Source organism: Bombina bombina, chromosome 5 (genome assembly GCF_027579735.1).
Source record: "Bombina bombina isolate aBomBom1 chromosome 5, aBomBom1.pri, whole genome shotgun sequence".
Lineage (NCBI taxonomy): Eukaryota > Metazoa > Chordata > Amphibia > Anura > Bombinatoridae > Bombina > Bombina bombina.
This window is the reverse complement of record NC_069503.1, coordinates 853,163,777-853,177,720: the sequence shown is the minus strand read 5'-3', so window position 1 is coordinate 853,177,720 and position 13,944 is coordinate 853,163,777. Positions and strand designations below refer to the sequence as shown.

The window sequence follows — 13,944 nt, the reverse complement described above, 5'->3', positions numbered from 1 at the left end:
GTCATCCAAGATGGCGTCCCTCGAATTCCGATTGGCTGATAGGATTCTATCAGCCAATCGGAATTAAGGTAGGAATTTTCTGATTGGCTGATGGAATCAGCCAATCAGAATCAAGTTCAATCCGATTGGCTGATCCAATCAGCCAATCAGATTGAGCTTGCATTGTATTGGCTGATCGGAACAGCCAATAGAATGCGAGCTCAATCTGATTGGCTGATTGGATCAGCCAATCGGATTGAACTTGATTCTGATTGGCTGATTCCATCAGCCAATCAGAAAATTCCTACCTTAATTCCGATTGGCTGATAGAATCCTATCAGCCAATCGGAATTCGAGGGACGCCATCTTGGATGACGTCCCTTAAAGGAACCGTCATTCGTCGTCTAGTCGTCGGAAGAAGAGGATGGATCCGCGCTGGAGGTCTTCAAGATGGAGCCGGTCGTCATCGGATGGAAGAACATAGAAGATGCCGCTTGGAGAAGATGTTTGCCGGTCCGGATGTCCTCTTCTTGCCGGATAGGAGGAAGACTTTGGACCCTCTTCTGGACTTCTTCAGTGGATGTCTAGCCCCCGCTTGGGTTGGATGAAGATCTTGGAGCCAGGACGGATCGGTGAACCTGGCATGGTGAAGACAAGGTAGGAAGATCATCAGGGGCTTAGTGTTAGGTTTATTTAAGGGGGGTTTGGGTTAGATTAGGGGTATGTGGGTGGTGGGTTGTAATGTTGGGGGGGGGGGGGGTATTGTATGTTTTCTTTTACAGGCAAAAGAGCTGAACTTCTTGGGGCATGCCCCGCAAAGGGCCCTGTTCAGGGCTGGTAAGGTAAAAGAGCTTGTAACTTTTTAAATTTAGAATAGGGTAGGGAATTTTTTATTTTGGGGGTCTTTGTTATTTTATTAGGGGGCTTAGAGTAGGTGTAATTAGTTTAAAATTGTTGTAATATTTTTCTTATGTTTGTAAATATTTTTTTATTTTCTGTAACTTAGTTCTTTTTTATTTTTTGTACTTTAGATAGTTTATTTAATTGTATTTATTTGTAGCAATTGTGTTTAATTAATTTATTGATAGTGTAGTGTTAGGTTAATTGTAGGTAATTGTAGGTAGTTTATTTAATTATTTTATTGATAGGGTAGTGTTAGGTTTAATTATATCTTAGGTTAGGATTTATTTTACAGGTAAATTTGTAATTATTTTAACTAGGTAACTATTAAATAGTTCTTAACTATTTAATAGCTATTGTACCTGGTTAAAATAAATACAAAGTTACCTGTAAAATAAATATTAATCCTAAAATAGCTATAATATAAATGTAATTTATATTGTAGCTATATTAGGATTTATTTTACAGGTAAGTATTTAGCTTTAAATAGGAATCATTTATTTAATAAGAGTTAATTTATTTCGTTAGATAAAAATTATATTTAACTTAGGGGGGTGTTAGTGTTAGGGTTAGACTTAGCTTTAGGGGTTAATACATTTATTAGAATAGCGGTGAGCTCCGGTCGGCAGATTAGGGGTTAATAATTGAAGGTAGGTGTCGGCGATGTTAGGGAGGGCAGATTAGGGGTTAATACTATTTATGATAGGGTTAGTGAGGCGGATTAGGGGTTAATAACTTTATTATAGTAGCGCTCAGGTCCGCTCGGCAGATTAGGGGTTAATAAGTGTAGGTAGGTGTCGGCGACGTTGTGGGGGGCAGATTAGGGGTTAATAAATATAACATAGGGGTCGGCGATGTTAGGGGCAGAAGATTAGGGGTACATAGGGATAACGTAGGTGGCGGCGATTTGCGGTCGGAAGATTAGGGGTTAATTATTTTAAGTAGCTTGCGGCGACGTTGTGTGGGGCAAGTTAGGGGTTAATAAATATAATATAGGGGTCGGCGGGGTTAGGGGCAGCAGATTAGGGGTACATAAGTATAACGTAGGTGGCGGTCGGCAGATTAGGGGTTAAAAATTTTAATCCAGTGGCGGCGATGTGGGGGGACCTCGGTTTAGGGGTACATAGGTAGTTTATGGGTGTTAGTGTAGTTTAGGGTACAGTAGTTAAGAGCTTTATGAACCGGCGTTAGCCAGAAAGCTCTTAACTCCTGCTATTTTCAGGCGGCTGGAATCTTGTCGTTAGAGCTCTAACGCTCACTGCAGAAACGACTCTAAATACCGGCGTTAGAAAGATCCCATTGAAAAGATAGGCTACGCAAATGGCGTAGGGGGATCTGCGGTATGGAAAAGTCGCGGCTGTAAAGTGAGCGTTAGACCCTTTAATCACTGACTCCAAATACCAGCGGGCGGCCAAAACCAGCGTTAGGAGCCTCTAACGCTGGTTTTGACGGCTACCGCCGAACTCTAAATCTAGGCCTTAGTATGCATGTTAAAGTCATTACCTCTTGTTTTCAAAAAGTTTTCACTCGCTTGGATCCCTACATTATGATGGATCGAGGAATATAATGATTCTACATCTAAAGATAAAAAAGTGTTTTTTCTGAAATAACAATTCCATCAAGTTTTCTAATAGCATCAATTGAGTCTTGGGTAAATGTTCTTAGTTCCAGTAAGAAGGGTTTCAAAAAAGAATCCACGTATTGGCTGATACCTTCAGTGGGTCCTCCTATACCCGATATGATCGGGCGTCCGGGGGCTTTGTTGCTGATTTGTGCAGCTTTGGTATCCAATAAAAACGGGTACTTTGGGTTTCTCACTATACAGAAAACCTTGCTCCTGGCAAGTTATGAGATCATTCCTTCTGGCATCATTAAGCAAAAACAACAGCTCATTATTGGATTTTAGAAAAGTGTCATGAGTTACATTTTGATACTGTTCACCATCGCCCAATTGTCTATTGGCCTCTTCTATGTAGTATAGTTGATCAAGAATAACTACATTACCGCCTTTATCCGCTGTTTTTATCACCAGCTCATTATGTATCGTCAAATCATCAAGAGCAAGGCGTTCTGCATGAGTAAGATTGTCGTTAATTATTCAAGTAAGTTGGATCTGTTCAAGCTCTATAGATACGTTTTTAACAAACGTAGCTATACTGGGAATAGTTGAAAAGCTAGGCATATACGTGGATTTTTTCTTGAAACCCGTCTTAGGTTTAATCTCAGTATTTACAGCATTATCTTGGTCAGTCAAAAGTTGTTCAAGTGTGTTAATAGCTTCTCTTTCTTTTCTGTCAGTTAGGTCAATTGTAGTCCTTGGCTTCATTATTTTTTGAAGGGCTAATTTACGTGCAAAAAGATGGAGGTCTTTTGTCACTTCAAAACATAATTTATGCTTACCTGATAAATTCCTTTCTTCTGTTGTGTGATCAGTCCACGGGTCATCATTACTTCTGGGATATAACTCCTCCCCAACAGGAAATGCAAGAGGATTCACCCAGCAGAGCTGCATATAGCTCCTCCCCTCTACGTCAGTCCCAGTCATTCGACCAAGAATCAACGAGAAAGGAGTAACCAAGGGTGAAGTGGTGACTGGAGTATAATTTAAAAGATATTTACCTGCCTTAAAACAGGGCGGGCCGTGGACTGATCACACAACAGAAGAAAGGAATTTATCAGGTAAGCATAAATTATGTTTTCTTCTGTTATGTGTGATCAGTCCACGGGTCATCATTACTTCTGGGATACCAATACCAAAGCAAAAGTACACGGATGACGGAGGGATAGGCAGGCTCATTATACAGAAGGAACCACTGCCTGAAGAACCTTTCTCCCAAAAATAGCCTCCGAAGAAGCAAAAGTGTCAAATTTGTAAAATTTGGAAAAAGTATGAAGCGAAGACCAAGTTGCAGCCTTGCAAATCTGTTCAACAGAGGCCTCATTCTTAAAGGCCCAAGTGGAAGCCACAGCTCTAGTGGAGTGAGCTGTAATTCTTTCAGGAGGCTGCTGTCCAGCAGTCTCATAGGCTAAACGTATTATGCTACGAAGCCAAAAAGATAGAGAGGTAGCATAAGCTTTTTGACCTCTTCTCTGTCCAGAGTAAACGACAAACAAGGAAGAAGTTTGGCGAAAATCTTTAGTTGCCTGCAAGTAGAACTTGAGGGCACGAACTACATCCAGATTGTGTAAAAGACGTTCCTTCTTTGAAGAAGGATTTGGACACAAGGATGGGACAACAATCTCTTGATTGATGTTCCTGTTAGTGACTACCTTAGGTAAGAACCCAGGTTTAGTACGCAGAACTACCTTGTCTGAGTGAAAAATCAGATAAGGGGAATCACAATGTAAGGCTGATAACTCAGAGACTCTTCGAGCCGAGGAAATAGCCATTAAAAACAGAACTTTCCAAGATAACATTTTTATATCAATGGAATGAAGGGGTTCAAACGGAACACCCTGTAAAACGTTAAGAACTAAGTTTAAACTCCATGGTGGAGCAACAGCTTTAAACACAGGCTTGATCCTAGCTAAAGCCTGACAAAAGGACTGGACGTCTGGATTTTCTGACAGACGTCTATGAAACAAGATGGACAGAGCTGAAATCTGTCCCTTTAATGAACTAGCTGATAAACCCTTTTCTAAACCTTCTTGTAGAAAAGACAATATCCTAGCGATCCTAACCTTACTCCAGGAGTAACCTTTGGATTCGCACCAGTATAGGTATTTCCGCCATATTTTATGGTAAATCCTTCTGGTAACAGGCTTCCTAGCCTGAATCAGGGTATCAATAACCGACTCAGAAAAACCACGTTTTGATAAAATCAAGCGTTCAATTTCCAAGCAGTCAGCTTCAGAGAAGTTAGATTTTGATGTTTGAATGGACCCTGTATCAGAAGGTCCTGTCTTAGAGGTAGAGACCAAGGCGGACAGAATGACATGTCCACTAGATCTGCATACCAAGTCCTGCGTGGCCAAGCAGGTGCTATTAGAATTACTGATGCTCTCTCCTGTTTGATTTTGGCAATCAATCGAGGAAGCAGCGGGAAGGGTGGAAACACATAAGCCATCATGAAGTTCCAAGGTGCTGTCAAAGCATCTATCAGAAACTGCTCCCGGATCCCTGGATCTGGACCCGTAGCGAGGAAGTTTGGCGTTCTGGCGAGACGCCATGAGATCTATCTCTGGTTTGCCCCAACGTCGAAGTATTTGGGCAAAGACCTCCGGATGAAGTTCCCACTCCCCCGGATGAAGAGTCTGGCGACTCAAGAAATCCGCCTCCCAGTTCTCCACTCCCGGGATGTGGATTGCTGACAGGTGGCAAGAGTGAGACTCTGCCCAGCGAATTATCTTTGATACTTCCATCATTGCTAGGGAGCTTCTTGTCCCTCCCTGATGGTTGATGTAAGCTACAGTCGTGATGTTGTCCGACTGAAACCTGATGAACCCCCGAGTTATTAACTGGGGCCAAGCCAGAAGGGCATTGAGAACTGCTCTCAATTCCAGAATGTTTATTGGAAGGAGACTCTCCTCCTGATTCCATAGTCCCTGAGCCTTCAGAGAATTCCAGACAGCGCCCCAACCTAGTAGGCTGGCGTCTGTTGTCACAATTGTCCAGTCTGGCCTGCTGAATGGCATCCCCCTGGACAGGTGTGGCCGATGAAGCCACCATAGAAGAGAATTTCTGGTCTCTTGATTCAGATTCAGAGTAGGGGACAAATCTGAGTAATCCCCATTCCACTGACTTAGCATGCATAATTGCAGCGGTCTGAGGTGTAGGCGTGCAAAAGGTACTATGTCCATTGCCGCTACCATTAAGCCGATCACCTCCATGCATTGAGCTACTGACGGGTGTTGAATGGAATGAAGGACGCGGCATGCATTTTGAAGTTTTGTTAACCTGTCTTCTGTCAGGTAAATCTTCATTTCTACAGAATCTATAAGAGTCCCCAAGAATGGAACTCTTGTGAGAGGAAAGAGAGAACTCTTCTTTTCGTTCACTTTCCATCCATGCGACCTTAGAAATGCCAGAACTAACTCTGTATGAGACTTGGCAGTTTGAAAGCTTGAAGCTTGTATTAGAATGTCGTCTAGGTACGGAGCTACCGAAATCCCTCGCGGTCTTAGTACCGCTAGAAGGGCACCCAGAACCTTTGTGAAGATTCTTGGAGCCGTAGCCAATCCGAATGGAAGAGCTACAAACTGGTAGTGCCTGTCTAAGAAGGCAAACCTTAGATACCGGTGATGATCTTTGTGGATCGGTATGTGAAGGTAAGCATCCTTTAAATCCACTGTGGTCATGTACTGACCCTCTTGGATCATGGGTAAGATTGTCCGAATAGTTTCCATTTTGAACGATGGAACTCTTAGGAATTTGTTTAGAGTCTTTAAATCTAAGATTGGCCTGAAAGTTCCCCTCTTTTTTGGGAACCACAAACAGGTTTGAGTAGAACCCTTGTCCTTGTTCCGACCACGGAACCGGATGGATCACTCCCATTGTTAACAGATCTTGTACGCAGCGTAGAAACGCTTCTTTCTTTATCTGGTTTGTTGACAACCTTGACAGATGAAATCTCCCTCTTGGGGGAGATAATTTGAAGTCTAGAAGGTATCCCTGAGATATGATCTCTAGTGCCCAGGGATCCTGAACATCTCTTGCCATGCCTGGGCGAAAAGAGAGAGTCTGCCCCCCTACTAGATCCGGTCCCGGATCGGGGGCTCTCGGTTCATGCTGTCTTTGGGGCAGCAGCAGGTTTCCTGGCCTGCTTGCTTTTGTTCCAGGACTGGTTAGGCTTCCAGCCTTGCCTGTAACGAGCAACAGCTCCTTCCTGTTTTGGTGCAGTGGAGGTTGATGCTGCTCCTGTTTTGAAATTCCGAAAGGGACGAAAATTAGACTGTCTAGCCTTAGCTTTGGCCTTGTCTTGAGGTAGGGCGTGGCCCTTACCTCCCGTAATGTCAGCGATAATTTCTTTCAAACGGGCCCGAATAAGGACTGCCCCTTGAAAGGTATATTAAGTAATTTGGACTTAGAAGTAACATCAGCTGACCAGGATTTTAGCCACAGTGCTCTGCGTGCCTGTATGGCGAATCCTGAGTTCTTAGCCGTAAGTTTGGTTAAATGTACTACGGCCTCCGAAATGAAAGAATTAGCTAGTTTAAGGACTCTAAGCCTGTCCGTAATGTCGTCTAGCGTAGAGGAACTAAGGTTCTCTTCAAGCGACTCAATCCAAAATGCTGCCGCAGCCGTAATCGGCGCGATACATGCAAGGGGTTGTAATATAAAACCTTGTTGAACAAACATTTTCTTAAGGTAACCCTCTAATTTTTTATCCATTGGATCTGAGAAAGCACAGCTATCCTCCACCGGGATAGTGGTACGCTTAGCTAAAGTAGAAACTGCTCCCTCCACCTTGGGGACCGTTTGCCATAAGTCCCGAGTGGTGGCGTCTATTGGAAACATCTTTCTAAATATTGGAGGGGGTGAGAACGGCACACGGGTCTATCCCACTCCTTAGTAACAATTTCAGTTAGTCTCTTAGGTATAGGAAAAACGTCAGTACTCGCCGGTACCGCAAAGTATTTATCCAACCTACACAGTTTCTCTGGTATTGCAACGGTGTTACAATCGTTTGAGAGCTGCTAAGACCTCCCCTAGTAATACGCGGAGGTTCTCCAATTTAAATTTAAAATTTGAAATATCTGAGTCCAATCTGTTTGGATCAGAACCGTCACCCACAGAATGAAGCTCTCCGTCCTCATGCTCTGCGAGCTGTGACGCAGTATCAGACATGGCCCTAGCATTGTCAGCGCACTCTGTTCTCACCCCAGAGTGATCACGCTTGCCTCTTAGTTCAGGTAATTTAGACAAAACTTCAGTCATAACAGTAGCCATATCTTGTAATGTTATCTGTAATGGCCGCCCAGATGTACTAGGCGCCAAAATATCACGCACCTCCCGGGCGGGGAGATGCAGGTACTGTCGCGTGAGGCGAGTTAGTCGGCATAACTCTCCCCTCGCTGTTTGGTGAAATTTGTTCACATTGTACAGATTGACTTTTATTTAAAGTAGCATCAATACAGTTAGTACATAAATTTCTATTGGGCTCCACCTTGGCATTGGAACAAATGACACAGATATCTTCCTCTGAGTCAGACATGTTTAACACACTAGCAAAAAAAAACTTACAACTTGGTTATAATCTTTTTTAGCAAAAAAACGCACTGTGCCTCAAAGAGGTACTAACGATTAAATGACAGTTGAAATAATGAACTGAAAAACAGTTATTGCATCAAACTTTAAAACAACACAACTTTTAGCAAAGGTTTGTTCCCATTAGTAAAAAACAACACTAATTAAATTTGTACATAAGAAAACAAAACAACGTTTTTTATACACAGTCACTATAAGAATTCTCACAGCTCTGCTGAGAGAATTTACCTCCCTTCAAAGAAGTTTGAAGACCCCTGAGATCTGTCAGAGATGAACCGGATCATGCAGGAAATATAAAAGTAGCTGACTGGAATTTTTTGATGCGTAGCAAAGAGCGCCAAAAACGGCCCCTCCCTCTCCCACACAGCAGTGAAGAGAAACGAAACTGTCACAATTAAAGCAAAAAACTGCCAAGTGGAAAATAATGCCCAAATATTTATTCACACAGTACCTCAGCAATGTAAACGATTCTACATTCCAGCAAAAACGTTTAACATGAGAATAGTTATTAAAAGGATTAGTGACCTTTAACACAGTAGTTCCGGTGAAATACCATCCCCAGAATACTGAAGTGTATACATACATGTCATTTTAACGGTATGGCAGGCTTTTCTCATCAATTCCATTCAGAAAATAAAAACTGCCACATACCTCAATGCAGATTCATCTGCCCGCTGTCCCCTGATCTGAAGCCTTTACCTCCCTCAGATGGTCGAGAACAGCAATATGATCTTAACGACTCCGGTTAAAATCATAGTAAAAAATCTCTGTCAGATTCTTCCTCAAACTCTGCCAGAGAAGTAATAACACGCTCCGGTGCTATTTTAAAATAACAAACTTTTGATTGAAGTCATAAAAACTAAGTATAATCACCATAGTCCTCTCACACATCCTATCTAGTCGTTGGGTGCAAGAGAATGACTGGGACTGACGTAGAGGGGAGGAGCTATATGCAGCTCTGCTGGGTGAATCCTCTTGCATTTCCTGTTGGGGAGGAGTTATATCCCAGAAGTAATGATGACCCGTGGACTGATCACACATAACAGAAGAAATACATCTAATCTAGCACTGGGACATAAGCTCAATCCTTTTTCCAACAATTTTATGTGTTCAAGGTTAAGGTTAAATTCAGACAGATTGACTATATTAGTATTCCCTGAGGGATGGTCACCTAACAGAGAGGTCTTATTATCTATTCCACTCAATTGAAGCGTAGTCTGTTGCGAGTCATCATGTGGTAACGTCTGTTGTTTGATTGTGTGCTTCCACCTCCTCCTCTTCTGTTTCTTTGAGATCTTTGTATCGAAAACTCTTCTCCCTTCCCTTCTATTCCTCCCCCTAAAGGGATCTGTTCACTATTGATGGGAGATTGGGTTGATTTGTCACTGTCAGAGTCAAAGTCCGAATTATCAGTCCCTGAGTCATAAAAGTTTCTTGTGTAGGATCTATTCCTATATATATATATATATATATATATATATATATATATATATATAAACCCTATCTCTGCGATAGTCCTCCTGATCCCTTATTAACTTTCTTCTTTTTCGACACTTCATTTCACCTTGCAGCTTTTCAATTAATTTCAACTTCCTTATTTAGTTTATCAAAAGAAGAATCAGCCTCATATTTCATTGAACAATCATATACTTTTTCAACTTCTTTTTTACATTGGTCTAGCTTTCTTTCATCCTCAAAAAAAAACCTATGAAATAGACCCCCGTTAGGAAAATCATTGCATTCAATAGGTGATACTCTCTTCACGTCCCTCTGACATTCGCTGGACTCTGAAAGGAATCGGCTTCAAAAAAGCTGAGAAGTGCATGTCAACGTAGAAATCTTAGCACAAACTTATTTCACCACCTCCATAGGAGGCAAAGTTTGTAAAACTGAATTGTGGGTGTGGTGAGGGGTGTATTTATAGGCATTTGAGGTTTGGGAAACTTTGCCCCTCCTGGTAGGATTGTATATCCCATACTTCACTAGCTCATGGACTCTTGCCAGTTACATGAAAGAAATATATACATATATATATATATATATATATATATATATATATATATATATATATATATATATATATATATATATATATACATAAACACACACACACACAGAGATATACATATATATATATATATATATATATATATATATAAATATATATACACACACATATATATATATATATATATATATATATATATATATATACATATACATATATACACACATACACATATATACATATATACATATATACATACACACACACACACACACATATACATACATACACACACATATATACATACATATGTACACACACATATATATACCTACATACATATACACACACACACACTGTAAAATAAGAGAATGTAATATCTATTACTGGGAAACTGACCAGAAAGTGTAATTACATCACTACACTATTTCTAAAATAGTAAAAGGTTTTAAGTTAATGATAAGAAATAAGACACTCTGATTTCTTTCTGCATTGTCTCACATTCTACATTAATAGCAATAATAATAGGTCCTTAAAACATTCGTAAACAACCTGCTGCCTGCACCTTGAAGCAAAGTGCAGCAGTGTTCAGCAACAACAAATTTCATAGTTCAAGAAACGCAGTTAAAAAAAGAGAGAAGGAAGAAGAAAAAAAGAATTGGGCTCATTTAGAACAAAGATCTTAAAAAACTGCATGAAATCACTCAAGTAACTATAGAAACCAATTTCTTCAGCTCCATATCACACGTCTCACACCTCAATTGTCTTTATTATCGTCTGCTGTCAGATCCTTAATCGGAAATGTGAACAGGCTTGATGATTTATTCAGCAGGGGAATTAAACTGTAGGTCAAGTGAAAAAAAAAAAAAAAAAAAACACACACACCTCTCTCTCTCTCCAGCCCTAAGTACTTTCATTGCATTCTGTTCCCAGTAGCTGTGGGCCAATTTTAGCAAGCTCCAATATTAATGCTCAATTAAAATAAGCTCTAATTAGTGGAGCTTTTTTTTCTCTGAGGCTAGAAAAGTCCGGAAATGGATATTGGGGAATGCAAAAAGTCAGCTACTGAGTGAAAAGCTGCAGACATAAATGAAGTATTTGTTGATTTCTACAGTTGCTATGCAGAGGCCTCTGGGAGTAAAAGCTTAACCAGCCTAAGCTATAAACTAAAACCCCTGCAGCTAAACATGAACTGAGCGAAAACAAGGGCTCCATCTCAGAGCTGAAAACTGCTGGGCTCAGAAAATTAAAAGCCTGAGGCATTTCATTTTCCATTTAAAATGAAATCCCAGTACCTCCTCCCAGCCAAGGAATTATATGCAGTATCAGATTTACAAAATGAACAATTAGCCTGGAAAATGTAGCCTATTGTAAAGCCCTAGATGTTATATGTAATAAACTCACCCTCTTTTAATACAATTCCCCAATTTCACCCATTTTAAGGTCTCACGCAGTACCTCTCCAACACTGGACAAAACAAAGCATTTTCTAAGACCACCTTAAAGCTATGCAAAAAAGGAGAACAGTTTTTCCTGTGACTGAAAAACCTCATTGCAAACGCTACCCTTGCCATAGGCTGTTGCTGTCCTTCCCTAAGGTCTATATAAATGATTTGCAACAGCAAAATCAGCACTGACCTAATTACCAAGAGAATGCTTCCAACTTTCCCTCAAACAATGAAACTTGAAATAATAAGCATATCATCTTGACTTACCTCTTTGGCCTTTTGCTTTAATCTGAGCTGTTCTGGGTCTTCTTTATTTGAACGACTCTTAAAACACAGAAACAAAAAAATATATAATGTTCAAATATGCTACCCCCCTCACAACATAAAGGCATGTGACATTAGGTATTGTCGTAATACTTAACATTGAGGGCGAAAACATTAAGTTTTAGTGAGCAAATGGCTAAGGATAAAAGTCAGAGAAAAGGGGGAAAACAGATTATCATGGTTTTGTTCAAAGGAATTGTACCCATATATAGTGCTGCTGAATATGTTGGCGCTTCATAAATAAAGTAGAATAATAATTAAGCTGTGGCACAAAACACTGCAATCACAAAATAGCATGGACTCTCAAAAATACAAAAAATCTGAACAGTTTCTATTTATGTATTTATGATTTAAGGGGGTTATATTTATTAATGTTTTTGAATTTAGTTAATAATTTTAATTGCTCGTTTTAAAAAAAAAAAAAAAATCATTGTGGCTTTAAATTAGGGTGGGTAGACATCATATTCTCATAAAATGCCATGGATGTCTGTTTAGCTTTCGTAAACTACAACTAAAGTTACTTGCAAAACCAGTACTAATATGCTATAACACAAGTAGAGTCTTCAAAGTGTGCACTTTTAGGAATTTGAAGGAACATTTTATGTTGATTAACAAATATACAGTGTGAAAAGTGTAGAGGTCATTAATACTACATAAGCAACTGAAAGCTTACTAACAAACTTAAAGGGATAGTCTAGTCAAAATTAAACTTTCATGATCCAGATAGAGCAAGCAACTTTAACTTTCTAATATACTCCTATTATCCTTTTTCTTTGTTCTCTTGGTATCTTTATTTGAAAAAGCAAGAATGTAAGCTTAGCTGGCCCATTTTTGGTTCAGCACCTGAGTAGCACTTGCTGATTGGTGTCTAAATGTAGCCACCAATCAGCAAGTGCTACCAAAAATGGGCCTGTTCCTAAGCTTACATTCTTGCTTTTCAAAATAAAGATACCAAGAGAACAAAGAAAATTGATAATAGGAGTAAATTAGAAAGTTGCTTAAAATTGCATGCTCTATCTGAATCATGAGAGTTTAATTTTTACTAGACTATCTCTTTAAAAACCGAAGAAGACAATTTTTTAGAAGACAGAACAAGGCATTTGTATATATTTATTTTTTTAGAATCACCCAGAAAGCTTGGAACCAGATGTAAAATTCTAGTAACGGTGGCTCCTTTGCTACTGGCAATTGTCAAGATCTGTATTACAGTATATATTTTATTTATTTACTTACTTGGTTACTCAGTTTTACATTGAACACAATGAAATATTTCACATCTTTGTCACTACTTTTCCCCTTACATCCATCAAATTGTCTACAAATACGATTTTTTCTTACAAACGTATGCAATAATGAGCCGTTTTAATGCAACAGAAAAAAAACAAGAAAAACTTAACTATCTCTTTGCCTAAGATAGTAGAATAGCATGTACTATATCTCTCCTAATAGTATAAAATGCTTACCTTAGCTGCTCTGAGTAGCATTTCCCTTTCTTCTTCATATTTGCGCTGTTTTTCTAAGTGTTCAAGTTGCTCGAGGAATTTTAACTGTGCCTTCACATCAGTAGACTTGATATATCTATCACTGTTCTGAGACAAAAATAATGGCCACAAAAGTATGTGTATTAGATAAGCAGCAGGCACCAGTTACAAGGTACAACTATTTGACCAATGCAAACTAAGAAGAAAGAAAATACATTTTTTTTTACATTTTATAACAGGAGGAATTGAACATTGAATTAAGAATAAACCATATTTACGAACCAGTAAACAATGTTAAAAAGAAAAGAAAAATAGTAAGATTGTAATGTTTAGTTATGAATAATAAAACACATTTCCAATATACTTTCATTACTTATTTTGCCCCTGTTTCATGTATGTTAGCTCTGAGAATGTGTCGATTGTCTAATTTTGAGCTAGAAATGCACATTTTTCAAGGTTAACCCTACAAGCCAAATTGGCTTTAACAGACAGCTGGAAAACAATTCATTTTATATCAACTTAATGATTGTTCGTAGCATTGTGTGCAGACTCAAGCCCACATTGGCTCCTCCAAATAAAACAATTAAAGTAAAGATAA

The 13,944-nt window shown here is 39.4% G+C and overlaps 1 protein-coding gene across 1 annotated transcript in view; it reads right to left on the bottom strand.

Moving 5' to 3' along the window:
- Positions 1 to 13,944, bottom strand: part of TAF4B (TATA-box binding protein associated factor 4b) — a 920,546-nt gene that overhangs the window by 319,611 nt on the left and 586,991 nt on the right. Inside the window, exons 12-13 of the mRNA XM_053714992.1 lie at positions 13,329 to 13,454; positions 11,809 to 11,865 (exon numbers count right to left, since the gene is read on the bottom strand). Coding sequence (XP_053570967.1) covers positions 11,809 to 11,865; positions 13,329 to 13,454 — 183 coding nt within the window. The remainder of the gene's footprint in view (positions 1 to 11,808; positions 11,866 to 13,328; positions 13,455 to 13,944) is intronic.